Raw genomic sequence first — 16,039 nt, forward strand, 5'->3', positions numbered from 1 at the left:
GTTATCGACCCTCCAACTTTGTTGCCAGATTGATAATTGATCAGAGATAATATATTTCCTTCAGTGTCAACTTGAAAGGGAGCGCAGGGATGAATGAAGGTATCTTTATGCATTAGGCTGCCACCTGCTGCGTCATGGAGTGAAGAAGAGAATTGGGGTATTACTTGGCCTTCGCATCTGGGAGCACTTGGGAGGAAGTCAGGCTTTTGCTCTTGTGAATTGAAATACTTCTCTGGATTAATATGTTTGCTTTAAAAAATAAGCAGGAAAGCTCAGGAGTGCTGCCAAGAGGGCAGGAGAAAATAAGTGTGCTCTTAGGTGGCTTTGGCTTAATTCCTTAAAGAACAGAGTCTGCCTATCAACCAAATGAGCCCCTTAGCTACCTCGCAGATTGGGTGTTTATAAGTGGAAAGTGTCAGTCCTGAAATTGGAAGGTTTTCCTTTGCAAAGCTGTGGTCTTGGGGGCAGTGGGAAGGTGCTGCTTCACGTGGATGGTGTGCTTCTGGTGCATTTCCACATGGCAGGGTTTGTTTGCTGTCTGGGGTTACCCTCAGTGTGCCTTGCACGCTCATTCTGGGAATGCACTCGATAACTCTCAGAGGGAACTCGTGGAGAGGAGCCAGGGTGTGAAACGGTGTGTTCCCGTGTGCAACCCCTAGAGCCATTTGCTTATTTTACATTAAAAAACGTTCTTCTCCAAGTATTTGGCTTAGCTTTATTTTTTACTTGCTGTGGTCCCTTCCATCAGCAAAGAAAAAAAAAAAAGGAAAGCAAATGAAAAGTAGATGTGATGGTCAACTGACGGTATTTGGAAAAATGTTCCCCAGATGGGTTGGGGCCTCCCATCATCCAGTTTATTTTAATTAGGCGAGAATTCCAACGTGGGTAACTCAAGACTCAGCGGATTCTCCCTGGAGCAATGCCTGCTTTTCCTTCTTTTGCCACAGCCTTTCAACAATGGATTGGTGACCGTGATGGTTCCCCAGCTGCGAAGGGAGAACAGCCTGCTCTTGTGGAATGTCTTTGACTTGAACACGCCGGTCCATACCTTCGTAGGCCATGATGATGTGGTGCTGGAATTCCAGTGGAGGAAACAGAAGGAAGGTGGGTGGGAGGGAGACCGCCAACTGATTTCCTCCTGAGCCCTGCTCACCAGCAGCTCCCGTCCGGGTGGGCCACGTGATCGGAGGGGAGGATCCAGGAACAGGGCTGGCTTAGGAGCGGGAGTCAGGGAACCTCCCCCTTTAATCATAGGTGGGTGATAGGGCGTGTGGCTGTGCTTCTTCCCCCCAAGTCCATCCTCTTGTGTTCTGTGCAGTCTCTCTCCTGTGTGGAAGGGATCTGGAGAGGTTGGTAGCCTTGCTGTTGGATCACTTCTAGAGCTGAAAAACTCTGGGGTCATCACACGCTCAGAAATCCCTGGCACTTGCTCCTTCCCCCCCGTTTTTGTTTGTTTGTTTGTTTGTTTTGTTTTGGCTGCAACGTGCGGCTTGTGGTATTTTAGTTCCCCCATCAGGGATCAAACCCAGGCCCTTGGCAGTGAGAGCATGGAGTCCTAACCACTGGACTGCCAAGGAATTCTCCCTTCCCCCTCTATTGATGAGGGAGATGCAAGGTCATCGTCAGTACCACCTACCACGTATTCCCAGTTCTCTTCACAAACACACAGTGGTATTTCACCTCCCAACCCCTTGAAGATAGGTTTGGCCACGTGACCTGCTTGGATCTTGAAACATGAACGAAAGTGATGCAGTCTCTTTTGGGTTGAAGTGGTAACAGCCAGTGTGCAATTATTTACTCTCTCTGCTTCTGCCGAGGTACCTGGAGAAACTCCATGTGGCGCTGCTCCCACCAGGGTGGGGGTGAGGTGAAGATGTAGAGAGAGCAGGAGAGCCTTGCATTAAGCCACTGAGGTTTGGGGCTGTTTGTTATTGCAGCTTAATCTAGCTAGCCCTCATTCATGCATCATAAGTATAATGGGGGTCAGGAAGCCCTCGGCCTCAGTTTCTCCACCAACTCACAATGCAAACTTAGTTGCAACCTCCCTTGTCTTGAGATCTTATTGCCATACTCTCTAAATGTTTTCCAGACCAGAAGTATATTTCATGGTCTTTTCCATATCACAAAAGGAAAACCGGGCAGTGGAGTGGTGTGACTTGTCCAGAGTCCGGGAGAGGTCTCTGGTGGACCTGGGATTAGAGCAGTCATCTTATCCCAGCTTGTTTGTGACCTTCACAAGCCTCTTCTAGGATCGTTTTTTTGTTTTTGTTTTTTTTAATTTTTATTTATTTAAAAATATTTATTCGTTTATTTGGCTGCATTGGTTCTTAGTTTCGGCACACGGGATGTTTGTTGCGGCATGCAGGATCTTTCACTGCGGCGCGTGGGGTCTTCGTTGCAGCGCACAGTCTTCTCTCTAGTTGTGGCTCAGGGGCTCTAGAGCGCACGGGCTTAGTTGCCCCGTGGCATGTGGGATCTTAGTTCTCCGACCAGGGATTGAACCCACGTCCCCTGCATTGAAAGGCGAACTCTTAACCACTGGACCACCAGGGAAGTCCCTAGGATTGTTTTTGAAAGGAATCTTTCGATCATGCTCTTAATTTTCCCATCTTCATTTCCATAATCTGACTTGCTTCTAGAAACACGAGGCTGCTTGGTCTCTATCCCATCAATTTCCATGCTTGACTTCATCTTTCAGCTCTTTGTCCTGCATTTTGCCATTGAAAAGAGATGATAGAGTTTCCCCATGGTCTGGCAGCGAGAGGTTGGCCTGTAGTTTCGGACTGAAATAAAAAGTTTTTAGCAACCCATTTTCAGTTGTCTGTGTCATCTGTAAGCTGGCAGGGTGAATTGTATAAATTGGGGCTGTCTAGCCAGTTGTGAAATTTTGAGTACAAGTTATAGGTGTTTTTTTAAAATTCCTTTTTATTGTGAGATATATCATCTACAAAATTGCATAAAACATGTAGCGTTTATAACATGAAAATCTGTGTGACTACCACCAAGGTCAAGAAAGAAAACATTGCTAGAACCCGGAAGCTTCCTGATCACAATCCTTTCCCTTTCCTAGAGGTAAACACTATCCTAACATTTACGGTAGTGATTTCTGTTTTTATTTTTACAGTTTACCACCCATTTCTGCATCCCTAAAAATAATTTAGGTTTGTTTGTTTTTGAACCTTTTATAAATGTAATCATCCTGCATGTATTCCTTTAAAAAAAAAATTATTTATTTAGTTGCAGCATGCGGACTCTTAGTTGCGGCATGCACGCAGGACCTAGTTCCCCGACTAGGGATCGAACCTGGGCCCCCTGCATTGGGAGCCCAAAGTCTTATCCACTGGACCACCAGGGAAGTCCCCATCCTGCATATATTCTTATATTTTACTTCTTTCTCAACCTAATGGTGTACCATTTTCTTTTTACTGTCGTGTCTTCTTAGTCAGTTTTTATTGGACCACCTCAGGCTTTGATGTTGGTTTTTCACTGTGGTGAAGGAGCTCTCAGAGGTAGGAAGAGAATCAGGATGTTGTGGTCCAAGGAAAAGGATGCTTCATGAAGGAATCGGAGGTCATTGGTTTTGGGTTTTGCTGAAGGATCTCCATGCAAAGTAAGAGAGAAGCACTTAATTGTATAAATAGGTTTAAATAGGAAGCCATACGATCATTAAGAGACCAGTTCCAAAAGCGGATTGAGGAGGGAAGCCTGATTGTAAGACAGCAGAAACAGCAGCAGCACGAACTGGTTTTGTGAATGAGGTTGCCTTCAGAGGCAAGGAGTAGACTAAATTCCTTGGAGGAGGCTGCTGCCCTCTCTGTTTGAAGGCAAGGAGAAGAGGCAAGAAAGGGAGTAGGTGTGAAAGCAAAGGCCCTTTGAAAATAGGAGGGAATAGGGCCGAAGACCCAAGTAGAGGAGTTGGGTTTAGAAAGGAATTAGGCATAACTTTTCTTCAAAGTCAGGGACATGAAAAGAGTCTGGATGTGGAGTCAGAAAATTGTTGCTGGGACTTCCCTGGTGGTCCAGTGGTTAGGACTCCGCGCTTTCACTGCCGAGGGCCCGGGTTCAATCCCTGGTCAGGAAACTAAGATCCTGCAAGCCATGCAATGATGCCAAAAAAAAAAAAGAAAAGAAAATTGTTGTTATGAACTTGGGCTAGATGGTGGTTCTCATGACAGGTAGTAGCTCAGAATAGTTGCTGTCTTGATAGTTGTACACAGGGATGTATTAAAACATGGAGGAATGAAGGCCTGGTTGAAGGCAGTGACACAGAGAAGGAACTTTGGCCCTCGCTCGCTCTGTTCTCTGTTGCTTCAGTTTCCCCATCCATAATATGAGGGAATTGAATGAAATTATTTCTAGATTCTTTGCTCTCTGAAGATGGCCATAAAGAAGATTCTAGATACTGCAGAATTACCCTGAAATGTTCTGATCTTTCATAAAGCTCTTTCAGAAAGTACCTTGGACCTTTTTATTGATAGGATAATTTCCCTTTGACCAGACCTATCGTGTGAGAATACAATTCAGTCAGTTAAGAACATTAAAGATTGATTATTCCTTTTGTAAAGAGATGCATTTCTTTACCAAAAAATTATTTTAAACAGTAAGATGTCATGATGCATTTAAAACAATTCATTTTACAAGCAACCTATTCATCCCCAGCTCCTCTGGAGCACGTAAAAGGAAGAACATTTGTGGAGGTGAAAGTTCACTGAGACATTAAATCCCAGCATCACTCTTCACTTGCTAATTTGTGAGCTATTATTTCACTTCCTTTAAGTTTCTGCTCAGGACTTCCCTGGTGGCACAGTGGTTGAGAATCCGCCTGCCAGTGCAGGGGACATGGGTTCGAGTCCTGGTCCGGGAAGATCCCACATGCTGCGGAGCAACTAAGCCCGTGCACCACAACTACTGAGCCTGCACTCTAGAGCCCGCGAGCCACAACTACTGAGCCCGCGTGCCACAACTACTGAAACCGGCATGCCTAGAGCCCGTGCTCCACAACAAGAGAAGCCACCGCAATTAGAAGACCGTGCGTAGCCACGAAGACCCAACACAGCCAAAGATAAATAAATAAATTTATAAAAAAAGAAATAAAAATAAGTTTCTGCTCAAAGGTGACTTCCTCAGGGAAGTCCTGTCTAAAAATAGTTCCCCTGTCAGTCTCTATCCTCTTATCCCATGTTATTTTTTTTCATAACATTGTCACTACTGGACACGTTATTGTATGTTTGTCTATTTCCACCATTGGAATGTGAGATCTGTAAAGACAGAGATTCTTGTATTCATGTTATAGCCCTAGTGCCTAGAACAGTACCTGGCATATAGGAGATGTTCCATAAATATTTGTTAAATGGATGAATGGATGAATGAATCTCACCCCATCGCAACCTGTAAGAAACTTGATGTTGAATCCAGAAAAACCTCCACGATTCTTATCTGATGATTTCCAGGGTCCAAGGACTACCAACTGGTTACGTGGTCACGGGATCAGACCTTGAGAATGTGGCGGGTGGATTCCCAGATGCAGAGGGTATGTATTCAATGATGCTGTGGAGGAATGTTAACTGGATACACCAGAAACGTAAGATAGAAGATTTGGTAGTTGAAGAAGTTAGAGGATACGTGATGGACATTTAATACGTACTTGCTGGTTGGCCGAGTGGCTTGTGTATGCTACACTGAGGCTTTGAGGTATTCAGGAGCCCACTTCAGTATTCAGCACTTGAAGGCTGCAAAGCCTCTGAATGTCTTTTTTTCCTCTTGTCCTGGTCTAAGGTAGTGTGGGTAAGCATACTGAGCAAGTGGCCTGGGGGCTTCATTTCTTTCTCTTATAAATGGGCTAGAAAATCTGCCCTGGTACTAGGCAGTGTTCAGAGTCCTCCACGTTCATCAACAACACCTGTTAAGTGAAGCCCTTTCCAGTTTTTGCCCCATAAGTTGTATCTGTTCTTATATGAAACACAGTGGTCCCTGTGTGAACTGCTTTCGTGGCCCTTGCTTTGCTCTGCCCCATCACGGGGTTCTGTCTTCTCATCCGGTGGCTAAATTCCTTGAAGGTGGGATCGCTGTCTCACTTGTATTGCATCCCATACAGCACTCTGTACATAGTGGATAGAAAATTCTGGGTCAGATTTGCTACACTGCTTAGTACCAAGTCATTCATGAGCAATTTTGGTCAAATATCATCACCTTATTGCCTTTTAAATTTGTTTTCTCCAAAAAGTACCATTTGCTCCAAATGCTTTGAGGTTATGATATTTTTGCTCTTGGGTTGGCTGAATAACTCCATCAAGGCAGGAGTTTAAAAGGTTTTCTGAGATTTGCGTAAACTACGAACAGGATAAAACATTTTCCAGGGTAGGCTAATAGAGTCTGTTACCCTGTGTATTTAACCAGGGAGAATTGGTGATGGGCAAAACTTATTTTGATTGTATCAGTTTGGGGCTGACATCTCTCTCCTTTGTGATTCCCATTTTTAAGTCAGAACTCAACCAAACACGACAGTCCTTTCCACTGACTTCTCTAGACCTAGATCTCCTCCCCTCTGTTGCAGCTTTGTGCAAATGACATCTTAGATGGTGTTGATGAGTTCATTGAGAGCATTGCTCTTCTGCCGGAACCAGAGAAGACCCTTCACGCTCAGGATACGGATCACCAGCACAACTCCAGCCACGGGGAGGAAGAAGGTAATTGGTCACACTGATGTTTTCGGTGCGGTGCCCCTCTCTGCATCTCCAAGTTGTGGCAGATACCCCAGAACTGCTCTCTGAATCCATTTCAGAAATCTTTTCCAACAAGTTACCCTCTCTCTCCTGCTAGTCTTAAAGGAAGACCCCCCAAGCTGTCTCCTGGAAGAGAAGAAATCAGAGCAGCTGGGCCTGCCTCAGACTCTGCAGCAGGAGTTCTCCCTGATCAACGTGCAGATCCGCAACGTGAACGTGGAGGTGCTCGGGCTCAGCGAACTGTCTCTCGCTTGCGGTTGGCGGTTGGTGGGTGAGGGGACTATTTCAGCCATGATTTAGGCTAGCAATATAGCTTTGCTGCTCTAACAGGGAAGTCTTCTGTGCTTGCTTTTTTGTTTTCTAGGTTATCTAAGGACATAGATATTTTACAAATGCAGATTATTTTCCCTTACCCTGTTATTTTCTCATAAGATGAACCAAGGGATAAACTGATGCTCAAATGTCTTAGAATCTCCTTAGATGCTCTAACACCTCATTTTACTCTATGTGAAGATGCTCAGCTCCTGGAAAGTTTAGTGTTTTGGCGGGGGTTACTGGCAAAGTTAATGGCAGGGCTGAGTTTGGAAGCCAGCCTCTTGACTCTCCAAGGCTCTTAGTACTTTGCTGTACGATCTTGCCTTGTAAGCTGATCATTTCCTCAGAGATTTAGATGCATGTTAAGAAGGTGACCAAGCCTCTTTTTTCATTTAACACACGGAGAGGTTTACTCTTTTCCTTTTGGGCAGGTACTGAAATTCTGTGCTTCAGGGAATTGAGTCTTTCTGTGAAGGAGTTTTAAAACTTGATTAGTTTTTCTTTAGCCCAGATTCAATTAACAGTAGGCCTGGATCTGTGCACTTACATAATTGTCTCATTTGGCCTTTAAAACAGCTCTGCAATAAGTGGTTTTATCCCCACTCTACAGATGAGGAAACAGAGACACTACGAAATGAAATAACTTGTCCGAGGTCAACAGCTGTTTGAATCCGAGTCTCCAGATTTCCCATATGTGTGGCTCTTTTTGCCATCCTCCGGCTGCCGTCTCTAGTTGGCAGCACAAGAAATCAAAAGAGATAAAGGATTCCTTGATTAATTGGTTATCTATATCAACTCAGTTTATATTCCCTTTGTCCCAGTTGAGAACAGTTTGGATATCCAGTGATCTAGTCTAAGAAGGAGATCTTGATTCCTTTCCCAGGACTGCTTTTTAAAAATTACTGAGAGGGACTTCCCTGGTGATCCAGTGGTTAAGACTCCGCACTTCCACTGCAGGGGGCGCGGGTTCGATCCCTGGTCGGAGAACTAAGATCCCACATGCTGCGTGGCATGGCCAAATAAAAAAAAAAAATAAAATAAAATAAAAATTACTGAGCTATAATTCACATACCACAAAATTCACCCTTTTAAAGTTTACAGGGACTTCCCTGGTGGTCCAGTGGTTGAGACTTCGCCTTCCAATGCAGGGGGTATGGGTTCGATCCTTGATTGGGGAGCTAAGATCCCACATGCCTTGAGACCAAAAAACCAAAACATAAAACAGAAGCAATATTGTAACAAATTCAATAAAGACTTTAAAAATGGTCCACATCAAAAAAAAAAAATCTTAAAAAAAAAAATAAAGTATACAATTTAGTGGTTCTTAGTACATTCACAAAGCCATGCAGCCATCACCAGTGCTACTTCCAGAGCGTTTTCATCATCCCCAAAGAAACCCTACATCCCCTAACAGCCTCTCCCCATTTCCTGTCTCCCCAGCCCCTGGCAGCCCCTCATCTCCTTTAGAGAGGAGGATTTTCCCAGGAGTCCTTTTTTTTTTTTTTGACATCTTTATTGGAGTATAACTGCTTTACATTGTTGTGTTAGTTGCTGCTGTATAACAAAGTGAATCAGCTATACGTATACATATACCCCCATATCACCTCCCTCTTGTGTCTCCCTCCCACCCTCCCTATCCCACCCCTCTAGGTGGTCACAAAGCACCGAGCTGATCTCCCTGTGCCATGTGGCTGCTTCCCACTAGCTAGCTATTTTACATTTGGTAGTGTATATATTTCATTGCCACTCTCTCACTTAGTCCCAGCTTACCCTTCCCCCTCCCCGTGTCCTCAAGTCCATTATGTACGTCTGTGTCTTTAATCCTGTCCTGCCCCTAGGTTCTTCAGAACCTTTTTTTTTTTTTTTAGATTCTATATATATGTGTTAGCATACAGTAGCTAACACATGTTAGCATATGTTTCTCTTTCTGACTTACTTCACTCTGTATGACAGACTCTAGGTCCATCCACCTCACTACAAATAACTCAGTTTCGTTTCTTTTTATGGCTCAGTAATATTCCATTGTATATATGTGCCACATCTTCTTTATCCATTCATCTGTCGATGGACACTTAGGTTGCTTCCATGTCCTGGCTATTGTAAATAGTGCTGCAATGAACATTGGGGTACATGTCACTTTTTGAATTATGGTTTTCTCAGGGTATATGCCCAGTAGTGAGATTGCTGGGTCATATGGTAGTTCTATTTTTAGTTTTTTAAGGAACCTCCATACTGTTCTCCATAGTGGCTGTATCAATTTACATTCCCACCAACAGTGCAAGAGGGTTCCCTTTTCTCCACACCCTCACCAGCATTTATTGTTTGTAGATTTTTTGATGATGGCCGTTCTGACCGGTGTGAGGTGATGCCTCATTATAGTTTTGATTTGCATTTCTCTAATGATTAGTGATGTTGAGCATTCTTTCACACGTTTGTTGGCAGTCTGTATGTCTTCTTTGGAGAAATGTCTATTTAGGTCTTCTGCCCATTTTTGGATTGGGTTGTTCGTTTTTTTGATATTGAGCTGCATGAGTTGCTTGTATATTTCAGAGATTATCCTTTGTCCGTTGCTTCGTTTGCAAATATTTTCTCCCATTCTGCGGTTTGTCTTTTCGTCTTGTTATTGGTTTCCTTTGCTGTGCAAAAGCTTTTAAGTTTCATTAGGTCCCATTTGTTTATTTTTGTTTTTATTTCCATTTCTCTAGGAGGTGGGTCAAAAAGGATCTTGCTGTGATTTATGCCATAGAGTGTTCTGCCTATGTTTTCCTCTAAGAGTTTTATAGTGTCTGGCCTTACATTTAGGTCTTTAATCCATTTTGAGTTTATTTTTGTGTATAGTGTTAGGAAGTGTTCTAATTTCATTCTTTTACATGTAGCTGTCCAGTTTTCCCAGCACCATTTATTGAAGAGGCTGTCTTTTCTCCACTGTATATTCTTGCCTCCTTTATCAAAGATAAGGTAACCATATGTGTGTGGGTTTATCTCTGGGCTTTCTATCCTGTTCCATTGATCTATATTTCTGTTTTTGTGCCAGTACCATACTGTCTTGATTACTGTAGCTTTGTAGTATAGTCTGAAGTCAGGGAGCCTGATTCCTCCAGCTCTGTTTTTCTTTCTCAAGATTGCTTTGGCTATTCGGGGTCTTTTATGTTTCCATACAAATTGTGCAATTTTTTGTTCTAGTTCTGTGAAAAATGCCATTGGTGGTTTGATAGGGATTGCATTGAATCTGTAGATTGCTTTGGGTAGTATAGTCATTTTCACAATGTTGATTCTTCCAATCCAAGAACATGGTATATCTCTCCATCTGTTTGTATCATCTTTAATTTCTTTCATCAGTGTCTTACAGTTTTCTGCATACAGGTCTTTTTTCTCCTTAGGTAGGTTTATTCCTAGGTCCCAGGAGTACTTTTAACTTGAGTCAGGTTTTTAACATCTTCCTGCTTTATTTTCCCATCTCAAAATAAATATAACAAGTTTCAGCCGATCTCACAGCTTTAGGATGAAGCTTTTTTAAGTAAAAACACTTTGAACTTATTAAATCGGTGCTAAAATTAAAAATCCATTTTGAAAATGAGTTGTCCACATCTTCCAAATTCATCTTTGGAGACTCTCTCTCACTCCGTTACCAGGAACCTAGAGCATTCAGTTACCTTATTTAAACCTGTTTGCATCTGAAGACCCTTTGCAGTTCCTCTCCAAAGCAGCTATTGATTTGTCCCCTGCAGATGGACGCAGCAGACAGGAGCTGCACAGTGTCTGTGCACTGCAGCAACCACCGCGTCAAGATGCTGGTGAAGTTCCCTGCGCAGTACCCGAACCACGCGGCCCCTTCCTTCCAGTTCATTAACCCCACCACCATCACATCCACTATGAAAGCGAAGCTGCTCAAGGTGGGCATCTGTGTTCACAAGTTCTCCTTGATGTCAGAAGTGGAGAGCACTGCTCATGTGCATCAGTGTCTGAGTCGAGCAGTGAAGTTGAGTGAAAAAACCAATCGATAAGATTTGGACATCATGTGTCCTTCCGCCTGGCAGGATTAACAACTGTATTCTTTTTGTGTAGAAAACATTGAGCGCTGGTTCTTAATCTCTTTGGGTCATGGACCGCCCCCTTCTAAAGTCTAATGAAAACCACACACCCTTCCACAGAAAAATTTGCACAGATATTGCATATAACTTCAGAAATATTGCATATAAATCATAGGCAATTATGTAATTGCATATAATCTCACAGATCTCATTAAAGCTATGCGTTAATCCCAGGTTAATACAATACAATCTCATTTATTTGGAAACTATAGGCAAAATGTATTCTGAAGCTAAAAGATACTTTCTAATCAGAAAAAAAGTATGTAAGGTCATTAAAAAAAATCTGTTCCATAAAAGGAGATGTTGTTACTTAGAGTGAGGCTGGCTGGCTGGACAGGTGAGGTGTGTGATAGGACAGCGGTGCCTGAATGGAGGGGTACAGCCTGGCATCTCGTCTTTACCCTTACAGGTTCAGAAACTTGATTTGTCAGTTCACGCAGAGCTAACCAGGTGGAATCCTCATAAAAAAGCCCCGTGAGCTGAGATACGTCTTTTTCGGTCTGAGCAGCATCACATGTGAAATAGCAGAAATATCCTGACAGCACCAAGTTGACCTGAATGCTGTTCATTTTTGCCTAGTTTGTGTTATATACACTTGATTGTCTATCTTCTTGGGGTATGATAGGTAACCAAGAAATTGTTCAAGCTTTGTAAGGGTCTGTGAAATGCTAATTACTCAGATTTTGTGGTACTTGACATTTTGTCCTTGGAGTCTGAACATTTCGTTGCCTTGTTTGGACATACAAAAAAGATAGATTTTTCTGTTGGTATAAAAATGATAGGATAAGCAAGTGTTTTAAAGGTCTAATTCAGTGCTGTCCAATAGAAATGTGATGCAGACAGACTACATGTAATTTTCAATTTTCTTGTAGCCATACTAATAAAAAAAAAGGTAAATTAATTTCAATATTTTAATTTAATCCAGTATATCCAAAGTATTATCATATCAACATGTAAGCAGTATAAAAATTATTGCGATAGCTTACATTCTTTTTTTTTTTTCTTTTTGGTACTAAGTCTTCAACTTTTGGTGTGAATTTTATGCTTACAGCACATGTCAATCCAGACTAGCCACACTTCATGTGCTTTATAGCCCGGTAATGACTTCCATGTTAGACAGCCCAGGTCCAATTTACATGCCTAGCTTCAGTATGTGTATGTCGGTTTATATTGATAGCATGTGCTTTAAAATGTTAAGCTCCATATATATATGTATATAAAATATATATATGTTATTAAAGTATAGTTGATTTACAATATTGTGCCCCAATCTCTGCTGTACAGCAAAGTGACTCAGTTATACACATATATACATTCTTTTTTTAATATTCTTTTCCATTATGGTTTATCCCAGGAGATTGGATATAGTTCCCTGTGCTATACAGTAGGACCTTGTTGTTTATCCGTTCTAAATGTAATAGTTTACATCTACCAACCCCAAATTCCCAGGCCATCTGTCTCCCTTCCCCTCACCCTTGGCAACCCCAAGTCTGTTCTCTATGTCTGTGAGTCTGTTTCTGTTTTGTAGATAGGTTCATTTGTACCATATTTTAGATTCCACATATAAGTGATATCATATGGTATTTGTCTTTCTCTTTCTGACTTACTTCAATTAGTATGATAATTTCTAGTTGCATCCATGTTGCTGCAAATGGCATTATTTTGTTCTTTTTTATGGCTGAGTAGTAGTCCATTGTATGTATGTACCACATCTTCTTTATCAATTTATTTGTCAGTGGACATTTAGGTTGTTTCCATGTTTTGGGTATTGTGAATAGTGCTGCTATGAACATAGGGGTACATGTATCTTTTTGAATTATAGTTTTGTCCAGGTATATTAGGCTTTATACTTTTAAAGGACCCCCCCAAAAAGGTACATTTTAATTTTCACTAAAGTGAAATCTGTTCCCCCTGGCATGTATGTATCACATGGAACAGTTTTCAGTCCAGACTGGAGGATATTACTCTAAGTGATGCTGAGATTTCTCATGGAGGAGGGTGGGGTCGGGAGAGAGCAAAGGAGTAGAATTCACTATAAAGGAAGAATGGTGGTTCTAATCGTGCTCTCTCAGAGCCAGTGCATGTGCCTGCCGTGGCAAAGGAAAGGGCTTCTGGAAGAGGATTCACAAATGAATCTTCTCTCTGAGCCTCTCGGGGAGGGGGAAGGTGGTGTGTTGTGTTGGCAGCCTCAGACACAGCCACGCTCTGGTGCCCCAGCATCGTTGCTGCATCCGATGCTTCACACAATAAAAAAGAATCAGGAGAAAGAATGTTGCTCTTCTTGACTGCGTTTTGTACCTTTTCTAGATCCTGAAAGACACTTCCCTACAAAAAGTGAAACGCAACCAGAGCTGTTTGGAGCCCTGCCTGCGCCAGCTTGTCTCCTGCCTTGAGTCTTTTGTGGTGGGATCCTTGTTACCAACCTATGCTTTGGGGTTTCGTTTCCTTTCCTCCTCCCTAAAATCCTGGGCTCCCTGATCTTGTAATAATGTGTCCTGTTTTGTAATTTGGCTTGAAGACAGATTGTGGGTTTTAGTCTCTTGATTTTAAAATTTCAGAACCAAGAAGACAGCGCTTCCAGCAATCCCTTCGCGCTCCCGAACTCTGTCACGCCACCCCTACCGACATTTGCCCGGGTGACCACCGCCTATGGGTCCTACCAGGATGCCAATATTCCCTTTCCCAGGACCTCGGGGGCCAGATTCTGCGGGGCAGGTTGGTCTCTTTAGGTTCTCTGATTCTAGATTTCGAGAGAGAGAAGCTAAGAATGTCTGTATAAAAATTTCCATCAGAAAATGTTTCTTTGTTTTTATTTCCTGAGAACTCAAAAGATTTCTGTCATAGTGTTATCTGATGCCGAATTGGCATCTGGGGACATACCCTAAGAATGTTCACCAGATTTACAGACTTAATTTGTTTGATTCTGATGAGTGTGAATTTGAGTCTTGACTCAGCCTATTGAAAATACACATAGGAAATATAAAGTACCTGTGAAGACTTTTTCCAAACCACATACATCCCATCTCTCCTGAATCCTGGAGACTCTTATCTTTGTTTTTATTAAGTACGGCTGCCGTTGTGAGCCTATGTAGCTTAGGATACTATGTCTTATCCTTCAGGTATATTGAGGTAGACAAAAGATTGACCAGTGCTTTCTTAGGATTTCCCACGACCAGCTCATTGACCTTGATGTGCACGTGTGATGTCTCCTTTGACAGGGTACCTGGTGTATTTCACAAGGCCCATGACGATGCACCGAGCAGTGTCTCCGACTGAGCCTACTCCGAGGTGAGTCTGGGAGATGCAGGTGTAAGCTACATTCATGGGCCAGAAATAGGCAGACATCTGGGAATTTGTCTTTGGACAATTTGTGTTAGTTATCAGTAAACACTCATTATAAGATTTACTCCCAAAAGATCATGGTTCATTGAATTTCACCCAAGCTGAGATTTCTACTGTAAAGTTACTACTAGAAGGAGTTGCTTAATAAAAACTGTTGTCAAAACAAGGCAAATTCTTTTTTAATGTGCTTTTCCCCTATTGCTAAAGTATTATCTGAACATTAAATAAAACTAGAAAAATAGCAAGAGATAATCTATAGTCCCGTAACACTAATAGGCCACTTCTAACATTACCACACACACGTAGTGTATGTGCAGCCATCACTAGAGTCAATTCTAGAACCTTTTCATTATCCCAAAAAGAAACTTTGAATCCCTTAAGGGTCACCCCAGTCCCTAAGTCCCCCATTCCTCCAGCCCTGGGCAAACACTGATCTACTTTCTGTCTATAAATTTGTCTATTCTGGACAGTTCATATAAATGGAATTATATGTGTGTTCTTTTGTAACTGACATCTTTCACTTAGTATATTTTCAAGGATCATACGTGTTGTAGCACGTATCAGTACTTCATTTCTTCTTATTGCCAAATAATATTCCATTACATGTATATACCATGTTTTATTTATTCATACATCAGTCATTGGACATTGGGACTGTTTCCACTCTTTGGCCATTATGAATAATGCTGCTATGAACATTCTGTGCAAATTTTGTGTGGATATATATTTTTTCATTTTTCCTGGATATATACCTAGGAACTGAATGACTGGATCATATTGTAACTTTTTTTCTTAATTAATACACTTTATCTTTTAGAGCAATTTTATCTTCATAGCAAAATTGAGTGCAGAGTACATATACCCCTGTCCCCACACCTTTACAACCTTCCCCATATTAGTGGGGTTTTTTGTTTGTTTGTTTTTTTTAATTTTATTTATTTATTTATTTATTTATTTATTTATGGCTGTGTTGGGTCTTCGTTTCTGTGCGAGGGCTTTCTCTAGTTGCGGCAAGTGGGGGCCACTCTTCATCGCGGTGCGCGGGCCTCTCGCTATCGCGGCCTCTCTTGTTGCGGAGCACAGGCTCCAGACGCGCAGGCTCAGTAATTGTGGCTCACGGGCCCAGTTGCTCCGCGGCATGTGGGATCTTCCCAGACCAGGGCTCGAACCCATGTCCCCTGCATTGGCAGGCAGATTCTCAACCACTGCGCCACCAGGGAAGCCTATTAGTGGTTTTTTAAGCTTAAATATTATGCTGTAGACTTCTGGTTCTACAGTGTGATGACCAGGATAACTTGGAAACCCTCCTACTACAAACACCTGGTTATATTGTATATGATATAATTAGCATACTTAATAATGAATAGCTAAGCTAACAAGAAAGAAAGGACATTGCACCAAGTTCATGAGCCGGTGCTACGGCTGTGCTGGGAGTTTGCCAGTTTCTGCAGTAACCCAGGCAGATGAGAACTTGGCCCTACAAGAAGTGGGAGTTAAATGCCAGAGAACGCCCTACATTACACCAGATTCCTTATTCGAAAGGTTGGACTAGAAAACAATCACCTACTC

At 42.3% G+C, this 16,039-nt stretch overlaps 1 protein-coding gene across 8 annotated transcripts in view; it reads left to right on the top strand.

Moving 5' to 3' along the window:
• The window catches only part of WDR59 (WD repeat domain 59), a 114,246-nt gene that overhangs the window by 38,521 nt on the left and 59,686 nt on the right, over positions 1-16,039 (top strand). For 7 of the 8 annotated variants that reach the window (XM_061174570.1, XM_061174566.1, XM_061174565.1 and 4 more), the window contains 8 exons: positions 948-1,104; positions 5,451-5,530; positions 6,554-6,686; positions 6,820-6,989; positions 10,766-10,930; positions 13,436-13,531; positions 13,687-13,843; positions 14,347-14,416. In XM_061174570.1, the coding sequence (XP_061030553.1) occupies positions 948-1,104; positions 5,451-5,530; positions 6,554-6,686; positions 6,820-6,989; positions 10,766-10,930; positions 13,436-13,531; positions 13,687-13,843; positions 14,347-14,416 (1,028 nt within the window). The remainder of the gene's footprint in view (positions 1-947; positions 1,105-5,450; positions 5,531-6,553; positions 6,687-6,819; positions 6,990-10,765; positions 10,931-13,435; positions 13,532-13,686; positions 13,844-14,346; positions 14,417-16,039) is intronic. The other variant, XM_061174567.1, reaches the window with a different exon arrangement.

The sequence above is a fragment of the Eubalaena glacialis genome, chromosome 18 (assembly GCF_028564815.1).
Source record: "Eubalaena glacialis isolate mEubGla1 chromosome 18, mEubGla1.1.hap2.+ XY, whole genome shotgun sequence".
NCBI lineage: Eukaryota > Metazoa > Chordata > Mammalia > Artiodactyla > Balaenidae > Eubalaena > Eubalaena glacialis.